Source organism: Podarcis tiliguerta (genome assembly GCF_965153285.1).
Source record: "Podarcis tiliguerta genome assembly, chromosome: 1".
Classification (NCBI taxonomy): domain Eukaryota; kingdom Metazoa; phylum Chordata; class Lepidosauria; order Squamata; family Lacertidae; genus Podarcis; species Podarcis tiliguerta.
This window is the reverse complement of record NC_139534.1, coordinates 65,285,028-65,307,391: the sequence shown is the minus strand read 5'-3', so window position 1 is coordinate 65,307,391 and position 22,364 is coordinate 65,285,028. Positions and strand designations below refer to the sequence as shown.

General features: G+C 38.2%; 1 protein-coding gene and 1 long non-coding RNA gene across 36 annotated transcripts in view; one reads left to right on the top strand and one right to left on the bottom strand.

Moving 5' to 3' along the window:
- PLEKHA7 (pleckstrin homology domain containing A7) overlaps positions 1–22,364 on the bottom strand; it is a 155,530-nt gene that overhangs the window by 26,619 nt on the left and 106,547 nt on the right. For 15 of the 35 annotated variants that reach the window (XR_014515363.1, XR_014515365.1, XR_014515366.1 and 12 more), the window contains 9 exons: positions 20,909–21,087; positions 20,122–20,598; positions 15,027–15,549; positions 14,052–14,138; positions 12,342–12,395; positions 3,675–3,743; positions 3,496–3,576; positions 2,731–2,880; positions 879–980 (listed from right to left, as the gene is read on the bottom strand). Coding sequence is in view for 27 of the 35 variants with exons in the window: in XM_083458271.1 (XP_083314397.1) it covers positions 879–980; positions 2,731–2,880; positions 3,496–3,576; positions 3,675–3,743; positions 12,342–12,395; positions 14,052–14,138; positions 15,027–15,549; positions 20,122–20,598; positions 20,909–21,087 (1,722 nt within the window). In the remaining 8 variants the exon portion in view is untranslated. Of the gene's footprint in view, positions 1–878; positions 981–2,730; positions 2,881–3,495; positions 3,577–3,674; positions 3,744–12,341; positions 12,396–13,546; positions 13,667–14,051; positions 14,139–15,026; positions 15,550–20,121; positions 20,599–20,908; positions 21,088–22,364 lie in introns of all 35 variants that reach the window. The other 20 variants (XR_014515362.1, XM_083458255.1, XM_083458276.1 and 17 more) reach the window with 3 other exon arrangements.
- On the top strand, positions 3,753–14,330 carry LOC310666169. Its single transcript, XR_014505786.1, has 3 exons — positions 3,753–8,032; positions 8,252–11,164; positions 11,540–14,330. It is a non-coding gene; the product is annotated as an uncharacterized lncRNA (long non-coding RNA).

The window sequence follows — 22,364 nt, the reverse complement described above, 5'->3', positions numbered from 1 at the left end:
GACCAAAACTAGCAATAGCCTGCTTGGCATAATTGGTCTACATTCCAAACATACATGTGTTTGTGTCTCATTACTAAAAGCAATCAAGTATGAATTTGAAAATAAATAATGAGAATATTGAAACTCTATGTAGTAAGTCTAAATGAACGCAGAAACACATGATGCTACCTCATACTAAATTAGACCAGTGGTACCATTTATGCTGACTGGCAGCAGCACTCCAAGACCTCAGGCCTTGTGTGAAAATTGTTATTTGCCTATTTGCCCGTTTCCTTCACTTATTCATTGCCAATCCCTCACTCCTAAAGCAGCTTTCCCAAGAGCAAAAAAGGAAGTCACTGGGCTATTGATACATGCTTTTTGGTATAACATGTAGGTTGCTGTTGAAAAAGCAGCCAGAACTGAGAGGAAAGGAGAGCTAAGGAACAACAACAAATATAGCTTCCTGCACGGAGGTTCAGTTCTCTTTCTGATAGCTTAAAGGAGATACTGTGCATGCAGACGTGATAGTGGTGCATTATTACAGCACACTGTGGTGGAATCTACACGTGCAACTCTCCACAAGTGTGAGGAATTCAATATTGGTCTAAGGCGATTGTTCTGTCACAGCAAACATTTTGGCTTGCCAAATAGAATGATTCCCCCTCTTCTGCCCCTGCATGCTGTTCTGGGAATTCTCTCAACCTCAAAACAATTTCAGGGGATATGTGGGGCATAGGGAGGAGAGAGGGGAAAGCGCCATTGTGCAAGTAGAATCCTGGCCCCTGCATTTACCTCAAGATTCGATCACATAGTGGGACAAGATCTGGCTACGCTGCCAAAGGGCTTGAGCACATTGTGCAAAAGCTGCCTGAATCATGAAGCTGAATAAGCCTTACCTGAGAAAAAAACGATCTGTTCATTTGTTCCTGTAAGGCTTGCTTCAGCTGGTGTACATCTTTTTCCAGTTTCAGATATTCATTCCAGGCATTTTCCATTTCCTGTTGGCAAAGACAAAATATTCAGCTTTATCCTTTTATCCCCACCATCCTGTGTGTGTGGTGGGTCCATATGGATTCCCCACCCTTAGAGAAAGATGGAACCTGAGGTGTTCCTGAATGCTCTGGGAGACTGAATATACCCCCCCCCACCTATGTTTTTAGCTGTTTCAGTTTTGTCTGTAAGTCACCTTGAGTCCCTCTCAGAGAAAAAGGCAGGATGATGATGATATTTCCCAGTGGATAAAGCTAATGAGCCTGTCAAAGCCCTGATCTCGCTATGCTCCCACATGTCCTCTCCAGCACTATGGAGCCAGAGTAACATCTTGGTATTCTGGGGAGCTCCAGGATATGAAACAAGCCAGACAAAGACTAGAGCACAACTAATGCAAGCCTCACTTTAAAGCTGATGGGACACTGTTCAGAGCACATAATTGTGTTTACCATGCAGCAGTATCAGCTGTGAAGAAGGCTCATTTTGCAGTTTGCATTGCATCCTCTATGGGGTTCTTTTAGACAGTTCAGAGGTTACTGACTCACATTGTGGGGAGGAACATCTGGAACATTTGAGGACCCACTGGGATCAACTGGCTACACACTCTAAAGATAAAGTCTCTAGAGTTCAGAGTGATATTGACTCTGCAATTGTTGCCACTCTGGTTGACGTAACCAGTGCCAGAATCAATGATGTGTTGTGAGTTCAGTTTCAGCTGCCCTCTGGACCCCTGGCTTATTAAATCTAGCAGAGGGGGGGGGGGTCTGACTGCTTGGGTCTAGAGCATCATTAATGCTTCACTGTGTGAGATGATGCTCCCCAATGCCTTGAAAGATATTTGTGTGGCAGCACCCAAACTTTGGAACTCCCTGCCTATTGACATCAGTCACGCACTTTCATGGTACTGTTTTCGGTGCCTGCTAAAAACATATCTGTTTAGGAAAACCTATTCAGAAAACTAGAATGCTGACATGAGTTTTAATCTGGTTTTTACCTTATTGTTGATTATAATTATTATTTCAATGTTTTAAATAGTTGTTTTAAACTGCTTTTCACTGATAATTTATTGTTTCATTCTTTTTGTAAACCGTTTTGAGGTTTTAATACAACTAAGCAGTACAGTGGTACCTCGGGTTACAGAGGCCTCAAGTTACAGACTCCGCTAACCCAGAAATAGTACCTCGGGTTAAGAACTTTGCTTCAGGATGAGAACAGAAATCGTGCTCTGGTGGTGCGGCAGCAGCTGGAGGCCGCATTAGCTAAAGTGGTGCTTCAGGTTAAGAACAGTTTCAGGTTAAGAACGGACCTCCAGAACAAATTAAGTTCTTAACCCAATGTACCACTGTATTTACATCTTGTGAAATACATAAACAAACAAACAAACAATAAAAGATATAAAATGCTGCAGGTTGATCTAAGCATTAAAGCAACTACTTTATGCTGTTTATACCAAAAACAAATATACTTTAGCTTACAAAACTATGCATTCTTACTTGGAAATTACACCCACTGAAACTTGATGAGGCATTATTCTAAGCATATAAGAAAAGACTGGGCCTAAAGAAAATTTACTATGGCTTTGGATTCACTGGCTCCAAAACCTTGAGGATCCCTGAAGAGCTCAACTCTGGAAGTACTATAGAAATTTTTAAAAAACGAACCCATTTCAGTGGGTCTGCCATGAAAATAGAATTAAAATGACTGAACACTAAAATATTTGTCTATAAGTTAACTTTTGTATCTCTAGGAATTACTTACTGTAGATACTTTGGATATTTCTGCCCGAATATGTACGAGATCCTCCTGCAAAAGTTTCTGCTGGTATGAAATCTTTTCTGTGTGCTGTGGTTGATCTTTGTATTGTTCCATCTGCCTATGCAGCACTTCCAGGACAGATTCCAACTGATCCTGTAGAAGATTTAAAAGATATTGAAAAGCAACACATCAGCAAATTTGAAACAAATTTATACACATATCTAACTGACCTTTAGCCCTGGAAATATATATGCATATTATCTGAGGGAGATATGCATAGGATTGTGCTGTTATTTTCTTTTTACCATATTATTAACCTCAAATCAGCCTTAGTTCTTGTTCACTTCTATTCTATGTTATTAATGATGCTACCAGCATCTACTATCATCCTCATTTGGTTAGATAAGTATCAGAAAACAGAATTTAGCTACTCAATGCAATATTACAACATGGGAAATTTCAGACCTCATCTCCAAAAAGTTGATTACGGACAGCAGTTATCAACCATTGTTGACCTCTGCCTTGATCATTCCAATTCCATACCCAGCAGCTGGGCTTGCAAGCAAAACATGGTGTGACATCTATTTGCCAAATCACTGTATTTTAATAATGCATCCTATTTTCATCTCAACCCTGTTCCCATCAATGAACACAGCAGTTGAGTATACTATCCAAAATAAGCAATTGCAGTAACTACAGTGATTGCCATATTTTACTGCAAAACCTGTTAGGGAAACAAGGCAATGGAGGGATTGCAATACTATTTACTTTATTTTCCTTCAGGGCTCTTATTTTGTCTTCTAGGTCTTGTAGAATCCCGTCTTGTTCACACAGAACACTTAGTTTCACCTACAAACAAGAATGTATATAAAAAAAGATTAGAAGAATAAAACAACTGGATTCATCAGGACAACTGCATCCTCAGTAAAATTATGCTTTATTCTTACATCAATATCACTTTCTCCAATCCTGATGGGTTTCACATTTCGTTCTTTTATTGTATCACGCCCTGTTACCTAAAAAAAATAAAAATAAAGATTTGAAAGTAAAATTAAAAGTTGGTCATAAACAAAAACGATCTGGCGAAAACTTTACTAATTCCCTCTATATTTTAAGATTATTTAAGGAGGAATCTAAGCTCCTTGGGAGGCAGCAGAAGGGCCTCTGGATGCTGTGGACCTAGAGGGTAGTCTGCAGATGGAGGAGAAGGACTGCAACCAGAGATCTCCTTAGTGCAGCAGCAGCAGCAAGGTCTGTCGCCATTACTTTGACAGTAGTAGGAGAAGAAAAGAGCTTATTGAGACAGATCCAAGAGGCCTTGGACACATAGGATCTACAGATTTCCCATTCTCCCAATAAGACAGAAAAACTACACCAGCCCTGAAGCTACCACAGTTATTTTCCTGCCCATTGAAACCAATAGAAATTTTTGTTTTGTTTGTTTTTTAATAGCAAAATGAAGGGAGGGGAAAAGAAAGAAGCCACCCACTATCATCTCCCGTGGGCAGCCAGCACAAGCCTGGTAGGGCTTAGGAAGGAGCAGATTCTTCACCGCAGATATATCCCCATATGGTGATGTTGCCTACACTACTAGTATTACAAATATCTTATATAAAATTTGGGATCTTTTAAAATATGGTTGTTTAATTTACCTTTTAAAGTTTTATAGCAGCAATGTGAATTCTTAACAAACGGGGCAAAGTCAGCATTATTTATATCTTCATGCATTCTATGATTCTTATACAAAATTTCTAAAGAAATCCATTTTATATTAACACAGCACAGCAGATTTTGCTGGATTGCATCCTCCCAGCACTAATTCTTTGATTTCTTAATGCTGAAAATTAAACATCCGTGGTTCTATTTCAAAGGTTAGGTTTCTTGGGCTTTTTTCAAAAACACATTGTTTTAAATTTTTTTAATACCCATGAATGTCACCAGTTCTTTGCTGGTATAGCAGCCTGATATATTGACCCTGATCCAAAGTGTTTCAGGGAGGATCCACATGCACAACAATTCTTTCAAATTTGGTTGGGTTCCAAATGATAAACTTCCTTATGCAAAAAATGTTCACCTGCAATATGCTGCTGGTAGCTGGAAGAGAAATACTGACCCTATAAGGTGTTACGTTCCTGCACTATACAGGATAAAAAGAGCAATGGATGGATGCGATGAATGGATGGATGGACCCAGCATTGTGAGCAGACCCACAGAAAAGTGGGGGGGGGGGGTTTAGTAGAGACAGGAGTGGAATGTGCAACCATCCTAATAGATCAGACAAAATTCTCAAGTGAATAGAATACAGTGGTACCTTGGTTTACAAACTTAATCTGTTATGGAAGTCAGTTCTTAAACCGAAACAGTTCTTAAACCAAGACGCGCTTTCCCTAATGAGGTTTCTTGCCGCTGGTGCCCTTCCACCGTTCGGCTTCCGTTCTTAGACCGAGGTAAAGTTCACAAACTGGGACACTACTTCCAGTTTTGCAGAGTTCGTAAATCGAATAGTTCATAAACAGGGCTGTTCTTAAACCGAGGTACCACTGTATATGTTTGGCCTATAACATGGTTATAGCCCTATAGCCCTAGTCTAAGGGATGCATTCCCTTCTGGCCAACATTTAAAGGGAGACATGCAGGGATGAGCAGGACTAGAGGCAAAAGCGAATGGAACAATGAATGTTAATTTTATATCGGTACACTAAGCTAGCCCCATGCCCCGCCCCCTCCTCCCGGCAATCTCTTTATCACCCATCCAGGCAAGCAAGAGGCATTATCAGAGTTCAAGAACACATTCCAGCCACACAAAACACTTGGGGCGTGAAGCAGGGCCAGTGAGGGGTGTGGCTGGAGGAGACTTCCAAGGGTCAGATATGAGGGCCTGGAGGGAAGCATTCAATCCCAGGTCTGAGGTTCCTCACACGTCACCTGTAACAAATCTGGTGCTACTAGAAGTGTTCCCCAGTTACTCAGCACATGCACCCATGTACACGAATGCTACATACAAAACCCAAACAAGAAATGTAATAATGAATGTTACTGGGGTTTTTTTTTTACAACGGAAATATATTTTTATTTTCACCACATGAAATCACCTCAGGGGCCAAGCCATCATAATTTACCCAAAGGATATGAAAATGATATTTAACTCTTGAGGCAGAAGACAGTAGTTATTATAACAAGAACAAGTAGTCAGCCAGAAAATGTATTGTTCAAAACTCACCTTGTGCATTATTACACTAGGTAGCCTTAGAAAAGGTACTGTTTCAGCTGCAGCTATGTGACTGCAAGGTGGTGTAATAATTCTGACTTTCTGTATAAGATCGTTACAAAGCTTACTGAGAAAAATGTATGTGAAGCCTTTGAACATTCAGAAGGCGCTATAAAAAAGCTGGAATTAATATTAGTACTATTATTAGTTCTATTTACCATTCATGACTATTTGTCACAGCTCCATCTTCAAGTTCCCATCATTGTAAACTGATAAAATGGAAACCAAATAATCAAATACAGGAGGGCTTATTGCCTTTTGGCAATATTTAGATTTAGGTTTTGTTGGTTTTTTTTGCAGTAAAGCACCATTTCCTTTTAAACTGCCACCTAGAATATTGTGTAGATTTAAAACTTTCTAAGATAAGCAACACATACTATATATTGGTATAACAGAATGTAAGTAATAAGTATAACAACAAATATGCAAGCAAGGGAACTGATCTGAAATCTAAAAGGTATACAGTGCACAGTGAGCCAAGGAAAAAATATGCAATTATATCATATAACAGTACACGTAAAATCAACTCATTGTCAAAGCAGCAAAATCAAAACAAAATTGGCATGCTTCTGTATTTTCATAATTATAAAAATGGAATCACCACCACTAGTTTCCAACACATGAGAAAATGAAATCAAGCAGTACTGTGCCAGCCATAATATTGCACAAAGCCTCCAAAAACACACATCTTGCAGAAAGCTGTGGTGTCGTATGTATCATGGGACACCTGTGGATGCTTAGCCATTTAAACATTGACTGCCATTGAAGAAAGCAATGGAATGGTTACATTTCCGTTACAGGCACTCTTACATTTATACTGGATAGTAACCCTTGTGCTGAGCTCTTTAGAACTTTGTAAACCATGTTGATCAGAGGTCCATTATTTTTTATCTGTTTCAAACAAAATTTTAATACATATCTTGTTATAGAGGGAAAGTTAACACTAGAAGCCAATATACAACAAAACAGAAAAATAAAAATATATGTACACTATTATTTTTAGTAGCATGACTTCTCCTTGCTGCAGTTCAACACTCCATACAGTTAGTTGACTAACACACATTTCTTAGAAACTGGAGTGGCGGGAGGGACAGGTGGGGGGGAGGGAGATGTAAAAGCATATTTTGCTTCTCATGTGCTCTTTTCCCAAGTTTGCTGATGATACTAAGTAAGTCAGGGTTATTGAAACAAAAACAGATTGTGAAGAGCTCCAAAAGGACATCTCCAAACTGAATGAATGGGTGTCAAAATGGAAAATGCAAATCAATGTAAATGCTCCAAAGATTCTTTGCAGCAAAAAATATTTATTTCACATCTACACTTATGTGGTCTGAACTGGTAGTGAATGACCAGGAACAAGACCTTGGGGTCATAGTCGATAGCTCAATGAAGATGTCTATCCAGTGTGTGGCAGCTGTGAAAAAGGCAAATTCCAAGGTAGGGATCATTAGGAAATGAATTGAAAATAAAACTGATATCATAATACAGATCTATGCTGTGACTGCCTTTGGAATACTGTGTACAGTTCTTGTCTCCTCACCTCAAAAATGATATTGCAGTGTTGGAAAAGGTTCAGAAAAGGGCAACCAAAAAGATCAAGGAGATGGAGCAGCTCCCCCAAGAGAAAAGGTTGCACTACATGGGACTTTAGAAAAAGGTGAATAAGCAGTGACACGGTTGAAGTTTATAAAATTATGAATGGCATGGAGAAAGTGAAGAGAGAAAAGTTTCTCTCTCACAAATAACCTTGGAACTCATGGACATCCAAGGAAGCTGAATATTGGAAGATTCAGGACACATAAAAGAAAGGATTTCTTCACATAGCACGTACTTAACTCTGGAGCTCGCAGTGATAGTCATCAACTTGGTTGGCTTTAGAAGAGGCTTAGACAAAATTCTTAGATAAGTCTATCAATGTCTATTAGACACGATGGAAGCTATTCTCTGCTTTCATGGTCAAAGGAAGTACTATGATTCTGAATACCAGTCGCTATAAACCAGAGAGTGTGCTCTTTTGCTCAACTCCTGCTTGAATCTGGTTGGCCACTGTGAGAACAAGAAGCTAGACAACTGTAGATCCATCAAGCTCTTATGTTCTGATGCTCACAATGGAAGTAATAAGTGGTGATTTTCTGTAACTTTCAAATACAATACAAACTAGGGACTCAAAATAAAAAAATGTACTGATCAGTCTCCTACACTGTTTGTTTATAGAAAAAATTCTAGCTATATATGCCTAATATGAAACAGCCTTCAGTATGTTCTGATTGCTAGAATAACAGTTAAGAAATTCAAGGCATTAGGTTTATCTACTAACCTCCTCCAATGAATGAATAAAGAAAACATGATTTGTGTGCATTATTTGTGTGGAACATGATTTGTGTGCATTATTTATGTCCTTGTGTCTAAACATTGGGAAGGCATGGAAGCACAGAATCTTTAGCAACAAAACATAAATCCTACTACCATTACAAACAAATATTGGGGACTCCCTCTTCCTTCCTCCAAATATCCAAAACTTGCAGAGGGAGAGGATGAAAGAAGGACAGGCTGAAAGGCAGCAGATGGCCACAATCCCTACAGACTGAATGCAAAGGTGAGAAAGGGAACTGGACTCTCAGGGCTTCTAAGGCTAGTCTTCCTCTTCAAATGACCCTTTTGGTGGCCCTTCATCACTGAAAGGATCCTGGAAGGAAGAATTATTAGCCTTGGAGAATATGGCACCATATCAAAGCCCAGATCACCCCAGGATCCCTTCAGCAGCAAGAGGACTGCCATGGGGTGCATGCCATCCAAACCTGAAGGATATTGTTGCAGATAAAATGTGATTGCAGCCTCTCTAGATTATTTGTAGGTAATTTACTTATATATTCTACTTCCTTTTCCCTTCCTCTTCTACATTCTGAGTGCTTGGATACTGCTGTGATGACAATATACAGCAGGCAAGCCTCAGATTAACAGCTCAAGAGAGTATCTCAGGCTAACTTGAATTTGCCTTGATTTAGGAGCTGAATTTATTCTTATTTATTTTTTTATTTTTTAAAAAAGTTTTCAGGTTTTACACTTATACCTTTTTTCTATTCTTATACAGTAATTCTATTTGACTTCCCATCCAGCATTCTATGACATCTTGATTGGCTGCATATACATTAATTCCTTCACCTTCGTGTCTTTAATATTGTCAAGTGTTGGTCACAAAGTAGGAACTGAATTTATTCTATGCAGCATATCATCCAAAGCATTATTTCAAACTCCACCAACAAAAATTAGTGGCTACCAAGGAACTATAAACTTAACTTTTACAGGATCACTCATGCTGCAGCTGCTTTTAAAGCAACATTCTTCAAAACATACCATACCCAGTGCTTTTTTTCTTAAAAAATGTTTAGGGGTACTCTCATTTACCTACTCATATTGAAATACTGACCCTCAATGACTTAGATTCACAAAATGTTTAGGGGTATGCGTACCCCTGTGTACCCCCAGAAAAAAGCACTGACTGTACCTAATTCATAAACACAGAAAACAAGAACCATTACAAGACTCAACAGTTACCTTGATATTCCATCATCGGAATAACTGCATGTTACATGAAATGCTGCCTATGCTAGCCAATATATATACACATACAAAATATATAGAATATTTTAAAGAGGTGAATGTTAGATATTTAACATTAACTTTCTTTAGAATTTAAGACTGCAATCCTATGCTTACTTCCATGGGAGCAGGTTCCATGGAACTCAATACAACTTATTTCTGAGTGGTAATGTATGAGGTTGCACTAGAAAAGTAATGGTCGTCTAAATCAGATCATTACAATCTGTTATCATTCAGACATGGTTTTCCTGAGCCTATCTGCTTTCTACTTGAGAGACACAATAGTATGGATATGTTAGGATTTTTAGGTATTCAGGATTTTTGGAGACATCCTTAACACAGAGCACACTGCAGTGATCCAGCCTGGAGGTTTACAATGCATAGATGACTGTGGCAAGATAAGCTTTTCGTGGAAGGTGATGCAGCCACACCAGCAGGAATTGATGAAAAGTATATCTGGCCATAAATACCATTTTCAGAACTTTAAATGGTCCGGAAAATGAATCAGTTTATTAACTGAGACTTATACCAAACATATTATTTCAGTACTTAAACATCTTTACTGGGTTTCAGTTTGTTTCTGGGCACAATTCAAAATACTGTTGATCCACAGAACACTATGTGGTCAAAGACCAAGATCTAAAGGACTGCCTTCTCAGGTATGAATTTAATTGTTGGGTGAAGTTTCTCTGGGTGTTAATGGCTCATGTCTACAGATTAAATAGGAAGCTACCAAGGATTACCTCTATAAAATACTCTTCTCCAGAAACATCTGTATAGCATCTACTCTGCTGTCTTTTGAGCACCAAGTTAAATCTGTTTTGTTTACACTTACACAATTTTTTGGTGAGAATAAATTTGGAAATGTTTTCCTACTACCTTTAAACACTATTTAGTTAACTGCTGCTGTATCTGTTTTGTTCTGCTTAATTCATATATGTTATGTTTTTGTTTCTTTCATATCGTATTGTTGAACTGTATTTTTTTAAAAAATAAAAAGCTATGTCTCATCCACTTACCTTCAAGCAGAGAACAACAACTTCAAAATGGAACCTTCTATCTTGGAATACTTTTTAAAAATAAACCTTTCAAATATGTCTTTGTTTTTTATGTGCAGTCCAGAAACTCTAAGAAAATGTATTGCTTTGGGGGCTCCATCTGCTCTGACCAGGGGCAAATATCATTATGACTATGTTCCCAGATACAATGCTACATTTGAACTATGGTTAGGGAACTAATAACAGGCTATAGGCATGTGCCTTTTCTATTTTCTATATTCTTCCCCTTTGCAAACAATTTTACCCTGCCACCCTTAACTGTGGGTTTTAATTAGGTCTGTACGGAGCATATTGCAAACAAATAGCTTCAAATGACAGTTGTGTTGTTTCACAAACCACAGCCTTTATTTTTAGTATCAGGAAATCACATCTCCCCAAAGATTTGCTTTGGAAACATTTCCTAACAGAAAACATAGCCTAGGTTAAGGTATGTTCAGAAACTTATTTCTGTTTTTCTGTCCTAATAGAATTAAGGTGAGTGCATAAATTGCACGCATATCTGGGAGTAAAAGGTAAAGGTAAAGGTACCCCTGCCCGTACGGGCCAGTCTTGACAGACTCTAGGGTTGTGCGCCCATCTCACTTAAGAGGCCAAGGGCCAGCGCTGTCTGGAGACACTTCCGGGTCACGTGGCCAGCGTGACGAAGCTGCATCTGGCGAGCCAGCGCAGCACACGGAACGCCGTATACCTTCCCGCTGGTAAGCGGTCCCTATTTATCTACTTGCACCCGGAGGTGCTTTTGAATTGCTAGGTTGGAAGGCGCTGGGACCGAGTGACGGGAGCGCACCCCGCCACGGGGATTCGAACCGGCGACCTTTCGATCGGCAAGCCCTGGGCGCTGAGGCTTTTACCCACAGCGCCACCGGCGTCCCTAATCTGGGAGTAAGCATCATTAAATATAAGCACTCTGATTTCTGATTAAACATGTAAAACATTACAGTATTATTAACATGTATCTGCATTCACATTTAACTCTAGTTAACATTGTTATATTTAATTTTGATTCCTACTCCTAAACCAAACTATTGAAGGTACCCGAATGTCATGATAAACATTTGTCAAATTGGTGCTTTTTATTTGCTTTGCTTTTTTGTTGTTGATAGTTTTACTGTTGCTGCCATTTTTAATGAAGTATTTTAATGCTGGCATTTATATTTTATTATTAATGTGAACTACATTGTTAGTGTTTTGCGTTATTAGGAGCTGACTTTGGAATTGATAGCAAATAAGGTAATACAAATATTGTAAACAAATAAGTGAATAAATAATTATTAGTAAAACAGGCAGTTTTTAGCAGAAATAGAATTAAAGAGTAAGAAGCAAGCACTACCATCTGTTTATTAGCAGCTGATAATATTGAGCCCCTGGCACAAATATGTTGTGACGGGGGGGGGTGGCAGTAGAAGGGGGAACTGGCAAGAATACATTTCCTTGCATGAGTGGATGTGCCTTCAGGTAGTGCATGAGGCTCTCTGATTTTCTCCAAAATAAAGAGGCTGTTTTGATGTCATGTTATACTGTCTATCCAGTGTATTTTATGTTTAAAATTTACTCCAGTTACAGAAAAAAGAAATCAGAATATCGAAGGATTGATAACTGATACTATAACATAAATACACTAATGAAGGTTGTATATAGAGGATAGATCAACTGTAAAATACTGGAATATTTTATACGAACATGTTTTACCTTCAAATCCAAATATTCAAGATCTTTCTTCAGCTGGATGTAGGTATCATCAGCCTGCAAATGGAAGTACATAAAAAGAATATAGAACAATCTATTGCAATACTGGATTCTATAACTAACTAGCAAGTACTTCTGGGAACTTCTGCAAAAGCATATATACATGATAAAATAGCTATCTAGGAAGACTTATCATTAACACACTGGTGTTTATGGTTGAATGACAAATGAATACAGTGCATCAATGGCAGCACATCATCTTCATCAACCTTACAAACATCAAGATCACAGATTATTTTCCTTTCTACGCAGTTAGCTAACATGCAGGGCTATCAAAATCACTTGTACATTTAAAATTATTTTAAATTATCAAGACCTTTTTATGAGGAAGATATGAAAACATCTTCATTAAATTCACCATGTAAAATTTTTCCTTGATAGAAGTATTAATTGTTTGTTTTAAAAAAATTTATGAATGTATCTATCACTTTCATCTAATTAGTGTAACTGATGGACAAAATATTTTTAGTTTTAGTTTTCAAATAATATACAGAGACAACTAATATTTCATGCTCCATGAGGCACATCTTTGTAACACAAATAATTTTATCCTAAACTACAAACTAAAGCTCCTAGCTTAAAACTATCAAATCTGATAATTATTCATTCAAAGTAGAGTTATTCTTATACTGCTGCCTTTGATTGTTACTGGTATATGGTGCAAAAAGACAACTAGATTATGATAAACTAATGGACACACAAATAGCTGACACAATGCTGAGCCAATACAGATACCCTCTCTAGTTCCTCAATATATTTCAGTTTGAAGGGGGGAGGGACAAGCAGCATGTGGTGAATTAAGCCACTTCCATCAAGAATGAGTGGAAAAGCTTACTTTTTTCAGCCAAAATTAATACATCTGCAAGTTAGTAAGCTTGCCTCTTGAACGGATTTTTAAGGCAACAATCACAAAAACGAACATCAAAGCAAAATAATAGCAGTTATTCATATGCAACAGCATCCTATAGTTAAAAAAATGCTTACAATCTCCAGCACATGCCAGAGCAAAGTAAAACTATGAATGAACTGGGGACTTGAACATACTGAAGAATGGGCAAGAAAGCACAGACTTGAGCATGGTACCAGTGAAGCACTTGCAGAGTCACAGAATATCATATACAGCACAAATGAGCCAATCAGCAGCTGACCTGGTAAGAGGAATTAGTTGGCAAGTGCTGTAGTAATTGGGCGATTGTGTAATTTCGTATACTAGCCAACTTAGCCTGATGTCTCCTTAATCGAATGAGAAGCAATGTTAGCTCTTCAGGCTGTAGGTATTTGGACACATTGTAAAGAGGAAATTAGCAGTTTTCAGGGAGAGTCACTGTAGCTATAATTCTTCACCTAAGGTGCCCAGAAAATGTATATTTGACACAGTTAAGCAACCAGTTTGTATTTTTGTCTTTGATTGGAATATTGTACTTTAATGTCATAAAACACAAAAGCAAATTCCACGAACAGTTCTGCTTATAATGACTTCAATGGCAGTTGAGCGTAGGCCACATTTAGAGCCAGGAAGTTCAAGTTACTTGATTCCGTTAACAAGACATGAAAAATCAATAAAGAGTGTTTTGGACTCAGACATCCTTAGAAGTTCTAGTAAATTCAGCTGGTACATAGAAGGGGAAGGAAACTAGAAATGCTTATACGTACCGATTTCCCATGCAAACTTGGAGCACTTACAGTATGGGTCATATATCCCATTGTAGGCATGGAACGCCTATCTACGTGTGCTGAGTTCTGTATAAATGGAAAGGCAGTATTAAAGAGTAATTTAAAATGGAATTTTCTTTTCTTAAACCCTTCAAATTCACACCTCCCACCCTTGCATCGAGGTGGATTGACTTAAATTGCCATTTGATGCAGCCAATACTGAGCTAGATGAACAAATAATCTGACTCGAAATAAGGCAGCTTTCTATGCTATAGTTATGTAAGCCCTCCCCTGCTGTCATGTGAATAATGCACGAAGCAGGGTTTAGTTAAAGGGCATAAAAAGAGGAACAAACAGGGTCACCTAAGTGGGCACAATGGACAGACTTCCAAGAGATATATAGGATGGTATCTCCTGGAGCCAGGGAATTAATCTTTGTGCCTGTGGTGACTTACCAGTCTCTGGGTCTCTCAGTATAAAGCCTACAATAATATATGATCTACAGTGTCATATTTATGCTGCTTTACCTCCAAAAGACATTTTTCCTCATGATTTTTTACATAGAAAAATATAACCTTTTAAACTTAAAGGGTTAGAACCAGACTAATTTAGTTGCACTTAGGTTGCACTGAAACCAATATGAAGTTACCCATGATTAATTTAGTTCCTACTGATTTCAGTGGAAACTAAATGCCTTGGCCTCCTGAATCCAACCATATAAATTTATCTCATTCACTTCACCTGGCCAGGGCATCATGTGTCTTTTTGAAACAAATTTTGCTCAACCTGCAACTGGCCAAGCACTGAGGACATAAATCCTGGCTTTGAAAATACAAGTTTCAGTGGATAATGTAAGAATATTGACAGTGAACATTGATAAAATAATCTAAAGGTTAGTACTTAGAAACGTTGCAAGGTAATTCTATTACACCTCATCAGTAAAGTCTGAAAAATATATCAGTAAAATTTACTCACTTTTATAGTTTGACTTCGAATCTTCATGGGTGATCCAGCAAAAGGAACATCTATCATTGGTCTCTCATCAGATGGTTTGACAGTAACCCTTTCTGCAGGAGTGTGTGGTCTTCGAGGTGGAAAAATTTTAGGGGGCCCAGGTGGTGGTATATCAGAAGGAGATGGGGGAACAGAAACTGAACGTGGAACATCTAATGAACTTCTTCCCTTACCACGGTCTGTAAAGTCTGGAGAACCAAAATAAATAGGTGCTGTGGGACTGCCATGTTTAAACTGCTGTCTCTGTTGCCACTCATACAGCTGCCACACAGTACCATCTTTGTTAGCTCGTCTCTCATCATGGGACATCTTCAAGTGGCTAACCCGGTCTTGAGCATACTTGTAGTCACTTGGCAGATTGCGGTTTGAGGGCGGTGAACTTCCTGAAGGCTGCCTGGTATTCTTTGGCAAGGTATGATAATTCTCAGGAAAAGATATGGAATGACTGGGCACTTGGCGAATAAGGGACTGATCAGATCCAAGACTGTTTGAGAAAAATTGTTTCATTAAGTATTAAATGAGAATGCAGCTATTATTAAAGTCAAGGTTTCACAAAATCCAACTTTAGAATTCCTTTATTTAATTGAAGCAAACAAGTATGTGTAGAATCTCATAGGCCACAATAGCCTTTAACAATTTTTTCAGAGTTGACAGCCATTTGAAAGAGTGATGCCCTTTCATGGTGTACTTACTCAGGCTACTTTTGCCTCTGTTTTATCATGTTCAAAACCCTGCAAAATCTGCAGGCAAAATTTGGATTTTAAAAAGTGTGTTTGCACCATGTGAAGCAAGTTACTCAGCTCTTCTTAAAAACTCTCTGTCTCAAACCTGAGACAGTTTCCTTAGCAACATGTTGACCACTAGGTGGAGCATGCTATTAAACAAAATGTTATTTGTTTATCCTAAGGGTTCCCACCAGCACTTGCTGACTGTCTTGGCAGAGCACTTAATGATTTTCTGTCTGTTGCAGCAAATGTGATGTGCTAGATGCTGTATGATTTGTAATTGTATTTTCATGAATTATTTTATTTATTGTATTCTATTGCATTACGATTTGTATTCCAAATAATTCAAATTGTAACAAAATAGATAAAAGAATGAAAGAAGCGATAAAAACACAATTAAAATAAATATGATTATTTAACATGGACATGCCACAGCCACTTGAATGCAGCTTGCAGACCACTTGTGGTCCATGGACCGTAGGCTGGAAACCCCTGCTTTATCCCAAAGAAAACAATTACCTGCAGTTGAAAAAAGGAAGCTTTCAACAAGATATGTTCAGTAAACATACATGCATTTTGTGGAAACAGAAAGGATGTTTCTGATACATTATCATTTGCTAAAAATGTCTCTATCCTCAGGGAGTTATTTGTAAAATAATATTCTCAGCAAAAAAACAAGCAGATTCTCCCAAGGTTCTACACCACTTGACTACCTGGCTTCATGACAAGATTAATTATGCTTCATGACAAAAGTAGCTTAAAGCCTGAGCAGCCAATTTAACAGGAAACCATCATGTCACATAAGTAGTCTCATCTGTTGCACAATTAAGGAGCTATTGATTTAATGCATCAAATGACTTTACTGGGCCTTTTGCCAAGCTAACATTAAAAATCATTCTCACTTTTTTCTTGGAAGAAAACAAGCAAGGACTGGAAACACTTGGACTGCATCAACCAAGTAGCTGTTGGGTAGCATAAGCTCATCATGCTCATGCTGTGAAGGGTGCCCATCAGTTAAGTGTTAGAACTAAACGGATGGAAGACAAAGGACCATATAATTGTAGAGCTGGAAGAGACTCTGAGAGGGGAAGGGGAAGGGGGTTATTGACTTGTTTTGTTTTTGTTTTTATTAAGTATTTTGTATTTTGATGTTGTATTCTCTTGCTGTGAACCACCTTGAGAGCTAAGGGTGAAGGTGGTATGCAAATTTAATGAATGAATGAATGAATGAATGAATGAATGAATGAATTAGTCCAACCCCTGCAATGCAGCAATATCAACTAAAGCATCCATGACGGACATCCATCCAACTTCTGCTTAAAAGCTCCCATGAGGGTGAGTCCACCACCTTCCAAGGGAGTCTGTTCCACTGTTGAACTGCCCACACCATCAGAAAGATATTTCTGATGTTTAGTCGGAATCATAAAAGATACGAGACTGTGAGACCAGAGTCCTGACAGAGGAATGAATAGCTGGCAGAAAACAAATAAGCTCCTCCTTGAACTTTGCACAAATTTCTCTGTACATTTTAACCGGACTTTAAGGCACTCCTTTTACCCCTTCACAATTTTCCAGCCTGTATAACATGAAATTCGCTGTCACTTTTATGTATGATGGTCAGTGAAAAAGTTCTAGTTTTACAAGGCCTCACTATATTCCTTTCCATGAATACTTTGAATGAACTCTGTTCTGCCATTTCATCTTTCTGGTTTTAGAGAGAATGCTGTTAGTCTCACCTATTTATTGGTAGAGAGACTGAACAGTTTACTTCTTGACATTGAGAGGTTTGCTATAAAATAGTTGGGAATAACACACATTTGGTTGAATTCAAACACGTGCTATCAGATGCAAAAGCTGCCTTCTGTTCAGCAGAGGACAGATATCCCCTTTGCTTGAGAGTATTGAAAGTATTGCATAGGAAAAGTGAAACTTGACATGATTTTTTTCCTTCCACTTCTGCAAGAGGTTGTACAAGCAGAAGCATGCTACAGAACCTACTATAACACATGTGAACTACTGTGCTAACTCTTATCCAAGCATTTGCAGAGCACAATATCCGACTATTTCCATTCTGTGCAGTTTTTTTTATTCAATCCATTTAATTTCCATTTTTGCGTCTGCTAGTATAATTTTAAAAACAGCAACACAATACTAAGGCACAACTTACATGACAAACCAAGGCGAGAGAGAGAAATGTGACCTTTAATGACTTTTGTATATAGTCCTTTATATAATAATGCTATATAGTTCTTAAACTGTCCATAGGGCAGCACCAATACAAAAAAGAGACAGCTGGCAACACTACTGGTTCGCTCACAAGCACACACAATGCCCCCCAACAACCCTTCCCAAATGTTTTTCAAGCAATTTTTGGAATTCTGTTCTACTAATAAAGGCAAGAGGCTTAACTGGTGGGACAGGTAGCATTGCTGACATCTGTATTTTGCTCTATTGAAAAGTATTATCATTATTATTATTATTATTATTATTATTATTATTATTATTATTATTATTATTTTATTATTAGAAACAAAACTTCCCAATCATGGGGATGTGGCAGCTTTCCAGAATGGAGAGAGTTGATGTAGCAGGGGGGCTAAGGTTGCAAGAGTGGAGTCAACACAGAACCTGCTGGTGTGCTCACACAGACCCAGCCTCTCCCGTAGTGACGCTACGGCCGGGGATCTAGCACTGCAGCTCTGTCCCACTGGGTGAGCTGCTTCTGATTGAAAACAAAAGAAAAATTCCATGGCTCTTTATTGTACACAATAGGCACTGCTGCCCTCTGCTTTTCAAATATTAAGCTTCAACCAAACCAATATATACCATGTATCACGAACGAAAGTTTATTTTGTCGAGGACCAAAGGGACATTTAAGCAAAGGCCCTAGTGTGGTGGGGCTTCTGACTTTACCCTACCCAGCCTTTACAGGGTCTCCTCCCCTTTAAGAGTCAGTGGAATAAGAAAATCAGTTTTAGCTTACACAATGATATGCTACTAATCTCCAATATATAAATTGCTTTGCACAGGCTCTCACCTTTGGTCTAAAATCTCACCTACCTCAAAAGCAGCTTTTCAAATGACACATGGAGATTATGTAAGGAAATAAAAACCAGATGCTTCACTATACACAGAGTCTGCAAAATCAGGCCTCTTATGATGTGCATTGTTCTCAGTATTTCTGAATGATAGTAATATAGTAATTTGGAGCACAATGGTGGCATGCAGTTGCAATGTTCAAGCTAATCAGCAAATCTTGCTGGTATCTCAAACAGTTATCATGCTTTTTATCTTAGCCCAAAGTGCTAATCAATTATCACTATTGTGGATCCATTATTCTAATACACAAAGATCTGTCATGAAGCATGGCTGCACAGAAACAGCATTTTGTAACCAAGAAAAAAGAAAATGAACAATGTAGATTAATTACTATACTACATAAAATGCTTAGGGAAATTCAAATAAGTAAGCTGGATTTTGGCAAAAAACAACAACACTCTAATGCATATGGAGTCATACTGAAAGTTTGGTCTATTTGTGAAGAGTATTTTATCTTGACCATAAAGAATAACTGACAGAATAAGAAAGCAGCAACACTAGTTTTTGTAGCATTATGTAAAGGGGAATGACCTAATATATGATAAGTATATAATAGTCTATAAGCAGTCTTCACTGGTCTGGTTTTGCACATCACACCAAGCGAAACCTTAGCTTAGCACAAATTTGCAAATATGTGAAGGCTTCTGGACAGGAGTTTGAAGCCATTCCAAGAGCAGTCACACCACAGATTTGTGTAATGGCATTATGATTCTGGTATTTTTTATTTCAATCCATTTCCTAATGATCTCTAGCATGCCAGAGGTGGGTGAGTTAGTTTAAAGCAGAGGTGGCTAACAGTTTTTGGTACAAGTGCCACATTCACTCTTGGCCAAGCCTCCAGGAAGTCACATGCAAAGGTTGGATGTGGCCACCCAAGCCTCTCACATACATGCACACAGGACATACCCAGCCACAGAATCATGCATGCAAATACACACACACACCTCCTTCCTTAGTTGATCCATGCAGATCAGGTAAGGAGGAGGGGCTATCACCCTTCCCTTCTCATCAAATGATCAATCTGATGACTAAGGATGGGAAATTTGCATCCCTATCAGGGCACAGAGCCAGGTGTAGAAGTTTAAACCCTTCTGTCCACCCCAGCCTACTTTAATTTTTTTTAATAACTGTTGTTGCCACTAAAATTGGCAGCGTCTTGCAGCCCTCCCTTGCTAAGGCCCTGGCAACCCATTTTAAAGCAATAAAACAGACCATCTAAGCTTATTACTAACCTTTTGGGGTCTCCTTTTTGGACTTTTACCCAATGCTCTATGTGAGCCATATTGTTTTTCCTCTGTGTCTGCTTTTTTTGAGCTGGTCTGGAAACAAATCCTTGTTTATATAAACCGATACCATTCTGCTCCACTAGGCCAGGACTTGTATTTAACGAATTGGAAAGTGTTCCATTCTTCTCAACAGGCTGAGCTCTCTGGGACCGAGACAGACTTGACTCTGTATTCAATGTGCCAACCTCCGATATCAATGGATGTTTAGATTTCTCCCTTTTTGATTCCACCATGTTCTTCCTGACAGCATAATGCTCATCTTCTATTGCTTTTCTCATCTCTTCATGCTTATCATATGCAGAGGTTTCAGGAGATTTTCTATAACATCCTTTTGCATCAGCAGAATCTAACTTTCCACATTGTTTGCAGGCATCCACATGATTAGCTTGAGGAACAGCTTGCTGATCTGGATTTCCTGTTTCTCTAAGGGAAAAAAAAATATGTGCACTAAAAGTCAACACTTTATTTGTTGACACTGTACCTTTAGTAAGTTCTCTTTGTACAGACTTAATGCTTAGCAAACTTCTGCAATGCTAAGTGATGCCTCAGAGCTCTTAGTTTTGTCCCATCGCCTAAAGGCTGATACGTCATTTATGCAAACATCATTCAGATTTAATATATGAATTATTTTTTATGCAAACTATTAATATTAATATTTTTTAAAATGCAACATTGCATTGATATCTGAGACACAAACAATGAAAATCTAAATACAAACAATCCCTGAACTTGCCTCTTTGGTGATGAACGTGTTTGCATAAGAGCAGCTTGATTCATAGCACGGATCCAACCATTCATATCTTCTTGAGTATCTGCACTAAAGTAGTACGTGCGCATCCCTGAATGCTCTGCCTGAGAGCCAATAACAGAACTCTTGTTATAGATATAAGCCCTCATGCCTGTATGGACAGCCTGCAACAGTAGAAAGGAAGATGAATTAGGTAATTTTAAGGAAGGAGGGTAGGCAAAATTCCCTACATATGAAAGTAGGTTGGGAGGGTTTTTTTGTCTGTTTTTTGGTGACATCTGATGAAATGTGCTGCTTTTCCTCCCATTTGCTTTCAACATTTTATTCTTTAAGCACCCCCTCCCCCACTAAACACACACACACAAAAACCAATGATGACACAGTGCTAAGATGTCTGAACTGTATGGCAATATAAAGTGTATATCTGAGCTTAAAATAAAATAGAATAGTTTGGTAGTTTTTAAAACCCAACAGGATTGCATCACATTTCCAAATAACCAGGGTAGTCCTTGTAACTAAACAGAAAGTTTTACTACCAAAATCACTGCAGAGCAGCAACTTGGCATGCTGTAGTCCCCCCCCCCCCCGCCACTAAAAACATTCATGATAGGGTATTTTGGGGGCGGGGGCGGGGGTGATATTGTTACAGAATTTTATTTAGCCTTTGTACCAGTAAAATTTACTTTGTACCAGTAAAATCAACTCTTCATGATGTTCCTCTTGATGCATTTTGTTTACTGCAAACATGTCACAAAACAAGCTACTAGATATTTTATTTGCTATTTCCCTTGCTGAATTTACAAACTTGAATATATTTTATAGATCATTGTATGAGGTTTAATCAGTTGAGAAGAAAAGTAGGCTACATATCTTGTGGTGCATAAACGTTATTTTAAAGTATCATTTTGTAATGAAGAAATTATTTCCCTTTTAATTATAGTTTGGTCTTTGAAAAAGCTTTGTTGAAAGGTCACTAGAGATGAATGAAAATTAATAGTACTTTTGAGCTTATATTGAGGAAAATATGCTTCAATAAATATAATGATTCTATTAAAAAGTAAAAACAATGTCTTTACTTTAAAAAGTAAAGAAAATGAGTAGCATAATCATATGGGATCCAACATAATGGGGCTATGTTAGTACAAGGAATGGAGTTCTACTGCAGCGGTTTTTCAAGGCATGCCCCTAATAGTAATAACATGCAAGGAGGCACAGGAAAAAGGCTTGGTGGAAGGGGAAACTAGAAGATTACAAATTGCACAAAATAAGTACACATCAGCATGGACAAGGAAGGGATACACCCAAGATGCCAGAGGGAAATAAATATAGAAATAAATATTGCTGCAGAATCACAACACCAACACTAAACACAAACACATTATTCACAAAGCCCTAACAATATGTGGTACTCCAAATATTAAAGGGTATAGTTAAACACAAG